This window comes from Lepidochelys kempii, chromosome 8, assembly GCF_965140285.1.
Source record: "Lepidochelys kempii isolate rLepKem1 chromosome 8, rLepKem1.hap1, whole genome shotgun sequence".
Taxonomy (NCBI): Eukaryota; Metazoa; Chordata; order Testudines; family Cheloniidae; genus Lepidochelys; species Lepidochelys kempii.
In genome coordinates this window covers 98,891,948-98,908,254 of record NC_136387.1, presented here as the reverse complement: position 1 = coordinate 98,908,254, position 16,307 = coordinate 98,891,948, and the positions used below count along the sequence as shown (strand labels likewise).

At 35.9% G+C, this 16,307-nt stretch overlaps 1 protein-coding gene across 10 annotated transcripts in view; it reads left to right on the top strand.

Annotated features, from left to right (window-relative positions):
• Nucleotides 1-15,276, top strand: part of ELAVL4 (ELAV like RNA binding protein 4) — a 107,337-nt gene extending 92,061 nt beyond the window's left edge. For 8 of the 10 annotated variants that reach the window (XM_073357764.2, XM_073357762.2, XM_073357759.1 and 5 more), the window contains exons 4-7: nt 4,765-4,918; nt 5,466-5,691; nt 7,347-7,385; nt 11,761-15,276. In XM_073357764.2, the coding sequence (XP_073213865.1) occupies nt 4,765-4,918; nt 5,466-5,691; nt 7,347-7,385; nt 11,761-12,088 (747 nt within the window). In that variant the 3' untranslated portion in view covers nt 12,089-15,276. Of the gene's footprint in view, nt 1-2,984; nt 3,128-4,764; nt 4,919-5,465; nt 5,692-7,346; nt 7,386-11,760 lie in introns of those variants that run through there. The other 2 variants (XM_073357760.1, XR_012160495.1) reach the window with 2 other exon arrangements.
• Nucleotides 15,277-16,307: the final 1,031 nt, after the last annotated feature.

Here is a 16,307-nt window from a genome sequence, read left to right as displayed (position 1 = left end):
ATTGCGATCAGAATGCTTACAATCTAATACATAAGATGGTGGTTGGTCAAGGAGAAGTATTGTCCCCGTTTTAACAGATAGAGAGCGGAGGGACAAAAAAGGTTAAGTGACTTGCCCAAGGGCACACAGAAAATCTGTGGCAGAGCCAAGAATTGAACCCAGATTTTTGGAATCCCAGTCTAATGATTTGAACAGAAGACCATCCTTCCTCCCTAGGTATCCGTCTAATGGACAAGTAGAATCTTTCAGAATTGTTAATAAGGTCATTATAGAGTGAACTGTCTTTGTCACTAGACCACATTTCACAGACAGTCTACAAAATCCCAGGGCTGCACTGAGAGTCATAGAAGCTGGTAACACAGTAAACATTGCTTGCACCTTAACTTACAAAGATTATAGCTATGTCTCAGGTATTTGAACAATCAGTGCTATAAGAGCTGTTCCTGTGGTCTTACGGCATTTGTACATGTGACATTCACAGGTTAAATGTTCAACACTAGTCTCATGAGCTCCAAGCTAGCAGTGACTGGGAACAGTGCAAGAGGCAGTGCACTAATTTCTGACAAGAAGTGAGCACCTTATGTCACTTAAAGCAGCTTTTACAGCCAGATAGAGATGAGCTGGTGTACTCCAAACCACTGTGTTATGACAAGGAACATTATTGCGGTGCAAGAGGAACAAGTTCCTCTAAAAGACCAAATGGGGAAAAGAAGTCTGAGGCTATTCTGTAATTTTGTTAATTTAAACTGTCTAGTCTTATTTCTGGAGAACAGCCTTTCAGATGAACAAATAATGAGAATATGATGGACTTTATGTCCAATAACTGGATAGACACATTAACTGAGTGTATCAGCAGTGAAATGGTTGTCAGCATTTAAATTGTTGCTCTTAAGCGTCAGAGTTCTGGCCTTGTTGAGAGGAATGGGACAAGTTCACACCACCTTTACTGCTTTTGTTAGGGTCTGTGTAATAGGAAGACTAGATTGTATCAGTTTATTCTTAAGGGTCTTGAGGGCTATGAGGAAATAGGAGGAATTATTCTTCCTGTTGAACATGAAGATTTTTCTGTGCCAGTGGACTGAAAATATTACGTAATTTCATCCATGGAGGACATGAAATTCTGGAACACGTAACTCTGAGGCATGTTGTTTGTACTGCACACTTGGCAAAGAGAGACTGCAGCAAATTACTCCATTCTTGAGTGGCTTGAGTAGAGAAGTACATTGATCCAGCACCGAGTACAGTGGTGTCATTTGACAAACACAGAGTCACAAAGCACTGAGCAGCACAAAATGGATGGAGCCAGCAATTGTCCCATAATCCTTAGAGAGGATTTGAGGCAGTCTCTTAAGAACTGAAGGTTGTCTAATGAAGAGACAGTCCTTTGAACAAGTTGCATTTTATTTCTTGTGTGATTGGCAGTAGTCTAGCAAAAATATTTTCTCCATAATTATTTTGTGTATATGTATGCAAATTAACATTGGACACTGGTGAGCCATAAAACAAATCCATCGATATCACATTGTCTCCCTTGGCTATTTGACCTAAGCAGCTTGAAAATGATCTGATAGAGTGGAACAGCCCTCCACTTCCAAGCTTTAAAGTGCATGGACCACCCTTTCTCTTAGCAGTTGTCCTGTTCACAATCATTAATATGAACTTGCAGTAGTAAGGATTTTTTTTTCTTTTTTAACTAGTCTTTTGTGTTTCAGATCCCTCATGCTGGTAAAAGCAAACTAAGGTTCCTAATGGGAGATAAGTGTAAATATAAAGAATTCATGCGACACATTTTCTGAGTGTTCTGCAATGTTCAGTAACAAAATGGGAGCCTGTTTTGGCACATCTCCATAATAACTGTTCTAACCCCTTTACAGCACAGTGAAGTGATGGGATTTTTTCCTGTAACCCCTTATAAAAACGTGGGTGCCCACTACTAATTGAACAATAACTTAAGAGGGTGGGTCTGTCTAATGAATGGATTTGTACTTGATTGACCTGGGAGGGAAGTCGGGAAAAGACTGAAGAGAAGAAATAGCCTTCACTAGCCTTGTGTCCATCTCACATTCAGAACCCTATGTGTTGGAGATTGAGGATAGCTGACTATCCTTTGGCAGCTCACTGCCCAGTATCCTCTGTAGCCTGACTGTTTTAAGGCAGGTGGAACTAAAATTAGATCTCAGTTAATGATGTGGTTTACATGCGGTGTGGGTGGATGTGTTTGTGTGTGAGAGAGAGAGAGATTGTGCAAAGTTCACTCTCTCTCTCTCCACCCACTTTGCCTGTCTGCATGGCTCACAAGAACAGAGCCAAGTATTAAAATCTACAAGAATCCCAGTCTTTCAGTGCCCCAAAAAGTGATATTTTCCTCTATCTGTATACCTTTTCTGCTCAGGGTAGAATAAGGCACTGGGTTGCTGAATGTGCTAAAGTGAAGAAACCCAGGACCTGGATTTGGCAGTTTGCCCAAGAATTTTGTGTGTCTTGCAGTTCTCCGTTTTTAGGAGCAAATAGATTTTTCCAAAAGGTAGCTTTAGAGTGGTGCCCTTGACAGTGCCCTTATTAAGATAGGATGTTTATAGAAAATCGTTTTGAGGTGATAGATTCTTTCTGAAAATTCAGGGTGAAATCCTGGCCCCATTGAAGTCAGTGGCAAACTCTCATTGACTTCAGTGGAGCCAGAATTTTATGCCAAGACTTAGTTTATTTCTCTTGAAAACAGAGGTTAATCATACCAGCTGGAGGCTGGCGTAGTGTGAACAAGTGCTGTGAAATCTCACAGATGTTGCCCTGTAAGTGCACTCCACAGTTAGCATGTGACACCCCTGCTATTCTAATCCTGGATCCGCCTTAAGCAGTGCCTTCCAGTTATCCCACAACTTGCTCCAAAATGTGTGGCGGTTTTGTGATTATGCATAAACTGAGAATAAGAAACCACCAAACTCATGTATGATCTAAGACAAGGTTTTTAACTGTGTTCTCCACAGATGAAAGGCCAGTCTACGAAATCCTAGGACCTCTCCACCAAACCACCAGGCATCACGTAGGAATTACATGAAGGAGTGCTGAGCTACATGGACTGTACTCTCAGCGCCTCACTAAACACCCAGGGTGGGGGTTTGCAAGGCCTGTAAGTGACTTAGGAGCACTTGACCCATTGAAAGTCCATGGGACTCAAGCTCTGAAGTCATGGGGGCACTTACTGAAATCCCACCTATAATGTTCTTTACTGCTTTGATACACATTCATTTGATATTTGAATACCGTTAGACTGGATATTTGTGCCAGTGCCTTGGTATATCATTGTCTGTGCCTGCCATCTTGGGTGTAAATGTTTTAGCTACACTCTTTTCCAGCATTTTCCTTCCTTTTCATCCATTTCCCTTTAGTCTTATTGTTTAACGTGAGTTTTAACAAAAGTCATGTACAAACACGTGAGTTTGGGTTTTTTTTAAAAGTCACCAAAAACTTTACAATGTAAAATCAGTCGAGAGTTTGTCTCCTGTTACATGCAAAAGGCTGTGGAAGCAAATATTAGTCATTCACGTACTTTTCTGTGTTGAGTCAACATCTATTTTTAGGTGTGGAGCACATAAAGACATCTATCATTTGTGTTGGGAAGAGGGAGACAGGTTTGCTTAATGCATTATATTCGTGACTGGACCTCCCCTCCCCTGCCTACCTGCATATACTGTATGTGTAGACAGTAGGAATTTAGAGCTGTGTAGATTGAAATATATTGCATTAGACTAAATTAAAATTGTTCAGAAAGTTAAAGCGAACAGTGTTTCAAATGTGCTGTAAAATAAATCTCTTCACAATCTTTATTTCATATTAGCCATGCAAGAAACACCTTTATCAGGGAGTGCTTTTGTTAGCCTAAGATGTAGATTGTTTTTAAGAGTGTGTTTTTCTTTTAAAATAAAAAATGAATTCTGAATACAATAACGGTTAAGTTTTGCTTATGAGCGTGGTGCAGATGTAAACCCATTTGAAATTCTATTTGGGTTGTGTTTGCATTTTGGTAGAAAAAAGTTAAACCCGTAACAGAAATCTGGTGTAATAATTTTTTCACAATACATATGTAATGCATCAACTGGATTTTTGCTTATTTGGTCATAATATTTTTACACAGTCTGGTTTCAGGCTTACATTGCAAGGGACTTTTTGAAATAAAATGGCAGATAAGAAGATGGGGGGGGGGGAATATGCTGTTTACGGTTCCCAAAGTAGATGTTTGTTTAGCCTGATTTCACCAGTACATTATAATTCAGCAAGGGAAGATGTTGCCAGTTTAGAAGGAAAATGCAAAGAGATATAGCATAAAAGATCTCTCTGCAACTAACCTGATCTGTTTCATATGCTTAAAACAAAACACATTGGAACCTCAGAATGCTAGGTACAGTCAAAGATTTTTATGTGTTGAATACAGTAAATCATCTATACACCCACAGACCATGGGGTAAATTTACAAAACTGTGCGTGGGAAGTTGTGCGTTAATCTACCACTGTACAGTAGCTATTTTGTGCTTGCACTTAAAGAGGCCTTATCCTTACATTTGTTCAAGTTGTCTCCTGCTTTCCTTTTGTTTTCCCTCACGTTTTCCTAGTCCTTGTTGCTATTAAAAGAACATCTAAATTCTGAATTGCAGGGTTGTTTAAATTAATGCTATGGATTGTAAAGACAAAAAATAATCTGTTGATTTAAATGTATGAGGTAAATGTATTCATGGAAAGTGTATTAATTCTTTATTTTTAATCCCCTAGGTGTCATACGCCCGTCCAAGTTCAGCATCAATCAGAGATGCTAACTTGTATGTTAGCGGCCTTCCAAAAACGATGACCCAGAAAGAACTAGAACAGTTATTTTCACAATATGGGCGCATCATCACCTCACGAATTCTGGTTGATCAAGTCACAGGTTAAAAAAACTTTTCTTAAAATTTAAGTATTTTCAGAAAATGGCAAACTTAAATGCTTTTGAAGCAGAATGGCTATAGTGAAGCAGCAAGCTGTACAGATGTACATTAAGAAGCCATGACTTTGGATGTAAAATGTAATCTTACATATATGCTGATGTTACTGTACATGTACAGTTTTTTATATATGTAACTTTAAGGGGAAGCAAATGCACTGGGGTGTTTTTTAAATGCAGAATCTTTTAAAAATGACTGGTAATCCATGTTTAAGGGGAATGTATCAAGCAATTTACTACTTGTATGTCTGTCATCTGCTACAATTATCACAATATAACGTAGGAGGAAAGGTTCAGTAAATGATCTTAAAAGAACAGGGCTTTTTTCCTTGATGGGGAAAATAATTTTTTATCTCACAAAGTAATGTGTTCTGATCTCGGATCAAAATGAACATGTTGTTTTGTTTCCTTAGATATGTGAAAGACTCCTGAAGCTTAAAAAAGCTTACTTTTTTTTAACCTTTATTTAACAAGGCCTTTTCTTTATTCCCAGGTGTCTCTCGAGGTGTGGGATTTATCCGTTTTGATAAGAGAATAGAAGCAGAAGAAGCCATAAAGGGACTAAATGGCCAGAAACCTAGTGGTGCTACAGAACCAATTACTGTGAAGTTCGCCAATAACCCCAGCCAGAAGACAAGCCAGGCACTCCTTTCGCAGCTGTACCAGTCTCCCAACAGACGCTACCCTGGACCACTACACCACCAGGCTCAGAGATTCAGGTAACTATCCATCTGCAAAACAACTGGAGCTCTACCAGCTATGATGACTTGGGGTAGGGGTTGTGTTGAAAATGTATTTTGGAATTGTAGATTGACTTCAATTTCTTTGTAAAATTGAACATTCTTTCCAAGCAAGTAAACAGGAAAATCTGCACACAGCCATAATCATTCCATATTGACTAAAACATCTCAACTATACAATCCAATCTCATGAGGCCTTAGGTAAAAGAATGACGGAATGAAAGGTTATATTGATACTGAAATGGAAAGTGACTTTTCTGTTTGGTTGGGGTTTTTTTTAGCAACTTACTTTTTCTGCAGCATTGTTGTGGTATTGATGCAACTTTCAGTTTAACATTGAGTGGAATCGGCTGGTAGCTGGCAAAAGTTGACTGTTCTATTCAGCAGTAGTTTTATTACATTATTAGCCTCAGATGTCTGCTCAAGGTATAAAGAGACCTTGTGTAGTCTTTGATATGAGTTCTGAGATGCTGTGTGATGTTTTATGATTTACATTTTGAAAGTACTGCTTGTATCTGATATGTAACACAGCATTAGCAGTACTGGGTTCTCTCTGTTATTTTGATGATGTATAATATCATTTAGGCAACCTAGCATTTTCAGCAAAAGGTCTTTCTTTAAAAAATATTAAATAAGAATGCTTGGACTTACTGGCGTGGTTAAGATAAATATTAGCTTTTAAATTTATTTCACTGTGACATTTGCCATTTTAAAATATTAAATGAATTAAAGAAGAGCACAGAAAAGGTCAGTCACCTCCCTGGTTTATATGAAAACAAGTGTATATTTAAAACATCTTTGGTAAGGGTATAAAAGCCACTGACTCCTTATGTAGATAAAGGATTTTTCATATTGTGTATTAAACATAAAGTAGATTACAATTAATCTCCCAAATTCAGTGGCAATTTACGCTGACAGGTTTTGGGGATCGTTATTACTAAATATTTGTCTAAACAAAAGAAAAAGTCTAACCAGTTTTGTAAAACTGGGAAGCAAGAGTTGCTTATAACCAGTGTGTTTCTATTCCTCTAATTTTGGATTCTAACACTTTATTCGCAAGTTTAATTGCAATGAAAGGTGAACTGTTGAAGTATTGTACTTGTTATTATTTCACACTAATATAATCTACAAATGAAAAATCAAAGGGAAATTTTTAACACCCAGTCAAATCTTGAGATGTAGCTATGTAGTGTCAGAGGGGTAGCCGTGTTAGTCTGTATCCACAAATACAACAAGGAGTCTGGGGCACCTTAAAGGCTAACAAATTTATTTGGGTATAAGCTTTCATGGGTAAAAAATCCACGATGCAGCTGGTGCATCGTGGTTTTTTACCCACAAAAGCTTATACCCAAATAAATTTGTTAGCCTTTAAGGTGCCACCAGAGTCCTAGTTATATAGTGAGAGTTGACCTGTCTTAAATCTCAAAGCATGTTAAAAATGGCATTAAATATTATGGTTGAAATTTGAATACAGTCTGAAACTCAAGAGAGTTCCTGCTTTCTGAACTCCTTAGATGTGTGAAAAACTTGTTGAACATTTCTTCTTTGAAAATGGAACATTATTAATAATAGTTCCATTGAGCGATCTTGCCATCTGTGAGACATTAACCCAAAGACCCTCCTTCTCTTTTCAGGCTGGACAATTTGCTTAATATGGCCTATGGCGTAAAGAGGTAATTAGAATTCCACAGATTGCCAGATGTCCATGTTGGCACAGATTGGTGCTACAATTTATTTTTTAAATCACTAACTTTATTTTTTTTAATTCCTTCTTTTCTTCCACCAGCATGTCAAATTCTTTTTTTAAGTTTGGACTTCAGTTGGTTTTGTTACTTTAAGGCCACACTCAAAAGTTGTGTGTGGGTTTTTTTCACCTTTTCTTTTATTTACAGGTGGGCTTCTCAGATGGTTTAGGTGCAACAGCTACACCTAAGTATTCTAACACCAATAGTGCTGCTAAATGGCATATTTTCCTGAATCAAAACTATGAAACTGAAGTTTTTGCTGATCTCTGATCTGATACTGTGAAAATTGTCAGAGGAAAATAGAATTAAATAGCCTCATCCTTTCCTCTAGCTGTGTCCTACCACAAAGTTAACTTTAAAAATGTAACTGTATGCACCTTAATCAGCCCTAAGTTTCTTTTGTTACAGGTTTAACAATTGTTGCAAATATTTCTTAGTGCTTGTGGTTTGTTTCTGTGTGTGTTTGTTTTAATTTAGACAGGTTTGTGTGTTCAGATTGAAATTAAAGCTCAGTTGATTTTGAAACATTCATGTTCCATAATGAGTGTGTTCCGTGTTCAATCTGAAAAAAAAAGTTGATATATGTTAGTGTTTCCTCTTCGTTAACAACGCACGTCGACACAGGGGAACCTTACAGAACTATAGGGGCATAGTCTCATTCCTGACATTATGCAGAGCTGTGCACCTATAGCCCTGCGCTCTGAGCTGAGGAAGCACCGTAATCTACAGAAATGGTCAGCCCTGCACATTCATGAAAACTAGGTGCTCTTTTATAAAGCTCATCCCATACATGTCATGGTAAGTATATCTTTAAACTGTTCAGAAGTGGACACTAGAGTAAGTCTTAACTACTTCAGCAATGGCAATTGTGCAACTTAATGGCAAGTATGTACACCATAAGGTTACTTGTACGCCAAAGTACCTTTCAAATTAGATGTTTTACATCTACCCAAAAAACCCAAATCATGTATCCCATGATCAGCACATAAATCAAAATTCGCTGCATGGTTTTGCAATTCATTATACCCCTTTCACTGCCTCACCTGCAGTCTACCCACTAATCCATCTCTTTCAGTCCTGCTAGTAACATTTCAAAACTCTTCGGAGCTTCAGACAGCTGCCACTTACAAATAACTGTTCGAGATTTTTTTTTTTTCTCTCCTGAATATTTAATTTCCTACCCAGAATTACACTGACCTGTGGTACAGGACAAACCATGTTCTGTCCTAGACTACGAAAGATTTAATTTCTGATTTATTGTGACTCATCAAGACAAGGAAAAGCAGACTAGTATCGTTAGAGAGCCAGGTATCTCTTTTCCGCTGTTCTAAGGCTGTTGTCTCTAGCACTGATAGATCATGAGACATAGGCATTAAACATCACAAAAGCTTTTTTTCAGTGTTTATTGAAGTTTCTTAAAAGTGTTAGTTATGTTCTTCTCCCTGCAAGTCCTGAAGAATTGTACTTACCCTTTTGCAAACTCTGTGTTATTTCGATGTATAAATAAAAACTTCTGAAACTGTCTCCAAAACATCCCCAGATTAGTTTTGCTATAAAATATGTATCCTGTACAAAATACACGATGATTTGGCGTGGAATGAAAGATTCATTGGGGGTGACTTCAGTAATTCACGGCTTTGCCGCTAGTGAATAATACGCCATCCCAAACTCATGTCAATAAACATTTATACCACATCAGCCTATATTATAGTGAGGGATGAAGCAGTTGCTATAGTTAAGGTTTCATGAGCAGGTAAAAGCTGCACGGTTCCTGAGGTTTGGAGGAGAGAGGCTCTCTTGTGGACCTCTGAAAGTGCAAGGAGAAGGCATTCTGGTGATGTCTAGCTAAATAGCTCTCTTTTAGTTTTAAAATAAACATAGGAAATTCCATTAAAAATTTATATTAAGGGAAGATTAAGTTTGCGCAGTTGAATTCTCAAACATTTGGAAACCATGATAATGTTAAGGTTGAATATGAAACTTTGACTCATGGTGCATGTGCATCACAGGTCTTTTTAATTATATAATCGTATTTCTCGTGCAATACAGTATAGTGTAAACATTTGGCAACCTTAGACCCACAAATGTAGCATAGTACTGTACAACTGTATGTGCATCATATAACCAATCTATTAACATCATTTATATGGAAGTACACAGTCAAACATTCTTACACAAACACACTGCATATGAAGCATAATAGCATAAATAGTATTTGCTGGCCTTTATGTAGGCTGTTAAAGTTTGCAAACTTCAAGACCCCATTTTCTGAATTGCACTCAAATTCTGCTGGCTGAAAGGAATTTGTTCAGTACTTAGCTGTACCCTCAATTTGTTTAAATGTATCCCTTATAGAGAAGAGAACTTACTATCTAATGGGCCAGATTCTCAGCTGGTATAAAAAGGCATAGCTCCAGCTTTGTTTAGAGCTGGACAACATTTTTCAGACAAAAATGGGAGTTTTTTAATTGAAAATGGTGGCTTTGTGTTGACAGAAACATTTGGCATATTTTTATTGATTTTGCTGAATTGCTTCAGTGTTTGGTTTTTTTTAAAAAAAGCCCTAAAAGGTTTCCCCAAAAAATCAGAATGATTCATTTAGACATTTTTGAAGCAAAACATTTTGATTTTTTAATTCAGAACAACTTTTCATTTAGAAATTTATTTTAATTTTATAATGCAAAAAAAAATTAAAAACATAAAAATCAGAAACTAAATGTTTTGGTTTTGTTTGAACTGAAGGTTTCAATCCAAAATCAACTGTTAGCAAACTGAAAAATCAGTTATTCACACAGCTTTAGCTGTCTGTTTGCACCAGCTGAGGAAATGCACAAAGAAGTCTACGCTAACAAAACTGTTCTGTGTCAGTCTGATAATTAGTTTAAGGATTCCCCCCCCAACCCAAAAAAAAAAAAATAAAGCATTACAGATATTATGGGTGGGATTTTTCAAAAGTGGAATTCAGTGGGAATTGTTTGCAATGACATCAACAAGAGCAGACTTACTGCAACCCTGAACACTTTTGCAAGCCTGCATATGACTCAGAGGGCCCAGTCCTCCAAGCTGTTATGCGTGTGAATAAAGTTGCTGATTTGCATAAGTGTTTGCAGGCTGTAGAAAAAATTGAGTGATATTTCTCAATTTAGGTGCAATATCCGGAAGCGTTCTGGATGTACGTCAAAGGGCAATCAAGACTCTAAGTGTAATTCCACATAGAAGATAAGCAATCAACACACTGTAAAATTCCTTGTATGGTCTGTTCACTTCCACTTACAGTAGAGTAATGTTAAGGAGTTCTATTCACTAAATGCATCTAAAAATATTATAAATATTATTACAAATTTTTTAAGAGGTTGTAGTCTGTACATCTGCATTGCAAAACAAAGGTAAGAATTATTCAGTATAGGAATTAATTCAGTGAGGATGCCTACTTTAAAATTCAGTGTGGAAATATGATTTTTAGCAAGACTTTTCTTACATGTAAGTTACTTTAAATGTAACCCATTGATGATAGCCTCAAAAATGATGTTTTATCAACTGTTAAAGGGAATGATCTAACCAAACGTTTTCAGGCACTGGTTTTTCCTGCTTTACAATTACTACACACATGCTCATTGATATGTACAGACATTTTTAAGATAACGTTACTAACAATGAATTTTTTAAAATATATTTGAATAAAAGTCTGTATACTAGAAACAGACAAAACTTCCTGTTTTCCATTTAAAAATCTCTCAAATGCGTTTAGGATATATAAAGAGGCTGAATGCAGAGATATTGCTGAAATTTGACAATGTTTCATATTCACATTTAAAACCAATCCCTAAGAGATCCATTTTTCCATGAGGGTCTGGTAGGATGTAAAGTGTTAAATCATTGGTAACTTTGCAGTTGTATCCATATCCTTTAGCTGGGTTGTTTTGTTGATAGAAATGTCAGGCCAAATGCTGCATTTCTTACTCATTCAGTGGAATTCCCCTAATTAGCACTGCAAGATTTGACCCATGCTTATTTAGGTGTTCCTTAAGAATTCCCTTTATTAGACCTCAGACACTGCAAACTAGAACTTATTGTGGAAGGGAAATGTGATTGTGCCCAGTTCTCATCTCTTACATTGTTCGCAGCTGCCATTCATTTCAGTGGGTGTTACTGGCACCTGTGTAACTGAGAGCAAAGATGGACATATAGTTTACATCTCAAGGATTGGATCATGAAACCTTAATGAGCTTTATTTTAAGTCTCAGTTCCGTGTAATTTGTGCTAAGCGCTATGTCTAGAATAGCCCCCTCTTTTTATTTGGTAGGTTTTCCCCGATCACAATTGATGGGATGACGAGCCTTGTTGGAATGAATATTCCTGGCCACACTGGGACTGGATGGTGCATCTTTGTCTACAATTTGTCTCCCGACTCAGATGAAAGTGTGCTGTGGCAGCTCTTTGGCCCCTTCGGAGCAGTTAATAACGTCAAGGTGATCCGCGATTTCAACACCAACAAGTGCAAGGGATTTGGCTTTGTCACTATGACCAACTATGATGAAGCTGCCATGGCAATTGCCAGCCTTAATGGATACCGTTTAGGAGACAGAGTATTGCAAGTTTCCTTTAAAACCAACAAAACCCACAAATCCTGAATTTCATATCTTTACTTACTAAAACATATATATATATATATATAAATATATATACGAACAAACAAAAACTCTGCAAGGCTTATATTCAACCATGGACTTTATAAGCCAGTGTTGCCTAAGTATTAAAACATTGGATATCCTGTGATGAACAGGAAAGGATTTTATAATGCTTAGAAAAAAACAAAAACAAAAAAAACCTTTGATGCATTGAATGTTCTTTCATAGCTGTCGTTGTTGAATATAATATACATAGATAACAATGTGCAGGGATTTTTACCCGGCCAGCTAGTTTTACTACCTTCCTTGAAGGTGGCTCTTTTTAAGATGACCATTCACTCATTTGAAAAAAATAAAAAACAAAAGCAATTTTTACAAACTAATGGGATTAAAAGAAAGAAAAAAGATTTTTCTTTTTTTTTCAAATGTTGATCCAATCAGATTGGTAAACCCCCCATATAAATTAAAGAGGAACAATAAAAATTGCAAAATAAAAAACAACAACAACAAAAACCACATACTTTTGCAACCTTTTTTATTTTTCCTTTTTTCTTTTATATCATGTGAACTAAACAGTCTTCTGTTAGGGAATGGGGTAAAAGGGGGATACCTGATGACAGAACAATTTAAATAACATTAACAATGTTGCCAAAGAGGTGGTCTCTTTGCTGAAAATGGGTTTCAAGAAAAATCTATTTTTATAAAATATAAAGAATTTTTACAAGAGAATCTGGATTTGAGAAAAAATATTTTGACTGGCTAATTTAGGGGAAATTGACAACTTTGTCATGTTCATACTGCACTGGTAACTTTTTAGAGATCAAGACGTGTGTTTTAAACTGGATTAGTAGATTGTTTTTTGAAGGATGGGTTACAAACAGATGATCTTCGTATCTTTTCATAGCATGTAATAAAAATATTAAATACAGTACGGGAGAGTGTTCTTCCCAGGCACACAGTTACCCACAGTCAAAACCCAAAAGCAAGGAGATGAATTGCAAGACAGTTTTTCTTTAAGTCATCAGTATGGGATATCAGCAGAACAAAAGTTTAAAAAAAATAATTGTTTTGATCAAAAACTTCCTTGGTTTGAGCAGTAGGTGCTACAGAATTATTTACATATCTTAGTATCATAGTTAAATGTAATGTGTTTAGAAAAAATAATTTGCTTAAAATTTGTTAAGAATTTTCAAATTCACTTTATAGCCCATGCTGATATAATTGGGCTGTGTTGGCACATTTGGAACACTGTTTATGTTGCTTGAAACACTTATTTATTTAATTGCCGATGTGATGCATATGGCCAAAATCAAATATAGCTAGTTTGGCTAGTCTACTTATTTGTTTACTTAAACTATGGGAAGAAGCATATTATTGTGTCATTTTGTTGTGTGTGTATGTGTATATATAATATAAATATATATATAAAAAGTTATTTTTCTTTTTGTTAATTTATTATAAGTTGTAACACTTTGCTAGTTTTGTTTGTATATGTCTTAAAATGTTTTCTTATGATACTTAAGTGACAGAGGTATCAAGGTAACTTGTGTAGAAATATTGTTTGATATATTGTCATGTTTGTTGTGAATATTTTTTCTTACTGCACAGTAGAAAAGAAAACAACTGGGTCTTTATTTTAATGTAATTCAGATTGGGGAAAACAGAGCTAAGGGAACAAAATGACTGAGGGGGTGCTCTCCCATGTCCAGTGCACTGATCATTTTAGTATGTTTGTGCTTTGTACGGTTATATATTTAAAACAAAAAAGGGTCATGCTCTTCCCTGAGTACTAGAAACAGTTACTCGCTATGCATAATCTAGTTGATAGTTAAATTTGCTATTGCTTTTCTTGTCTTGTTATATAAAATCTTTTCAATACAAGTTTAGTCTTAATGGTAATAAAACGTTATGGTTATTTATAACTTGTGCTTATTTTGTGCATTTTTTCCATGCTATACCCACTAACTGCACGTAGATTAAGTATTGTTTTTTTCCACACTGAAGAGGCAAACTTTTGTAGTAGACAGATAAAACTAAAGCAAAGGCAGCATCATAATTTTATCAGTTTTTTTACTTTTAAAAGATTTTAGTTCTAAAGAACACTCATTCAATGTTCAGGGAAGCCTTTATACATCATCTGCTATGAATGAGCGCAGTTTACTGGGAAGGTTTTGATGCATTTGCTAAGCATTAGTGGGGAAGGCATGTCAGAATCTTTTCTCTACAATGTGTTTTACTAGCTGAATAATAATTTAAAAAAAAAAACGTTCTTAGGACCAGGCAGTTGTATACTTTAGTTATAATGAATGACTTCATGTTAACCTTGCTAGTTTAGATCATTTCTGAGGGAAAGTATTGTAAATGTTTTTTTAATAACCTTGTTGTGTTTGAATTATTTGTACTTTAATTGTCCAGACAATAAATGAAAGTGTGTAGAATGGCTATGGACTTTCCAGATTTTTAAACGTGTTCAGATGTTTTAGTAACCACAGCCACACAATAAAGCAGGGAGATATTACAGTCTAATTGCAGCAGAAAGTTCTTTAAGGGAGATCCTAAGGTACTAAACAAAACAGTTGAAGCATATTCATTGTTCATATGTTTTTCTACCAAAACCTTAGCTTGGCCAAATTGAGTTGGTTTCACTAACATCAACTGCAGCAGAGTAATTGTACTTAAATATTTTTTAAATTTGTTTGAGTGTGATTTTTTTTAATGTACACAATGTTTTTACACAATGGAAGTATTAACTCAGTCAATATCAAAATTAAGCAAAAATATTAAATGCTTTAATTATTATACAAATTTTAAGCCATCAGTTAGTTTGACTTTTCTTTTTGACATGGATATGCAATGAATGTCATACAGTATGAAGTATACATATCTGCTGTATGGCTCTAAAATGTATATATTACCACATTCATTCAAAATTTGATTTTTTTCACGACATTTTGAAGCCAGAGGTGATCTCTCTTTCAGTTGACTTATTGGTTTAAATTCCATTAAATACAAATATTCACTCCATGTTTGTGTTCTGTAACATTCTCTCGCTAATTGAAAATATGTACCTTGTAAAATTGCAACACTGCATTTCATAACCGAGTACAGAAAAAAATGTATCAACCAGTTGGATGGACTATGCAGTTCTTCAGCTGCTTCACTAATAATAAACTCATGTTTTTATGATTGAATTACTATGTTGGTTAGAATAATTAATTTCAGGCCATGGAATGAGATTGTTTTTAAATATACAGTCTGCATGATTCATCCTTAAATTAACCTGAGCATTATATAGTAGAATGTAAATGTTATTGTTTTGCTCTGTTTAAAGGTTAGTTGCTAAAAAACCTCTTAACAGCTTCACAGCATCAAATAGTTTAAATACTCTCGGATGTCACATATCCTAATATATAATCCAGAGTAGCAAATTCCTACAGCATTTTGTAATGCTGCCATTTTACTTTGAAACTGAAGTTCTTAAAAAGGTAGGAAGAATTTTTCATACTACAGTGGTACAGACCTTTTCCATTTGAGCTAAAATTGAAATTTCAGTTTAAACAAAATACACAGGTAATAGTGTTAGTAATAAAGTACTTTTGTAACATTCTGTCTATTGCTTTCATGACCTCTCTCCCCCCACCCCAAACCTTATGTGCTCTCTGCTTTGTATGCTTATATTATACGGTCAGGAAAGTAATGAGACCAAGAATCTGTTGTGCGTTCTTAGCGTTAAGGTGAAATCCTAGCTCTATTGAAGTCCGTGGGAGTTTTGCCATTGACTTGAATGGGGCCAGGATTTCACTCTTAGTCTGTTTCACTCTGTTTCCCCCCTTTAAATATTATAGACTGTGAATTAGCTCTTCCTTCTTGGTAGCAACTAAAAGCTTTCTTTAAAAAAAAAAAAAGAAAGAAATACTGCTTATATTGGATGCTGGTAGATACTGTCCAGAAAGAAAGAGAGGGTGGGAATCACTAGCAAAACCAAAATAACCATTCATTCAAAGAACCCCATTCTCATCTCAAAATGCTGGCATGTTATTACGCATCTTGACTGATCTGCTGCTACTTACCCATGGAGAAATGCAGCAAAAGGTGTTTTGTTTTTGTTTTCCCAAATGTGTAAGGCAAAGCACTTTGAGTTTAGAGCTGAGGGGTGGCACTAGCTTAAAATAAATTAATCCCTGCTTAGCACTAGCTCTCACCAGTAAAATTGGTTTCATGT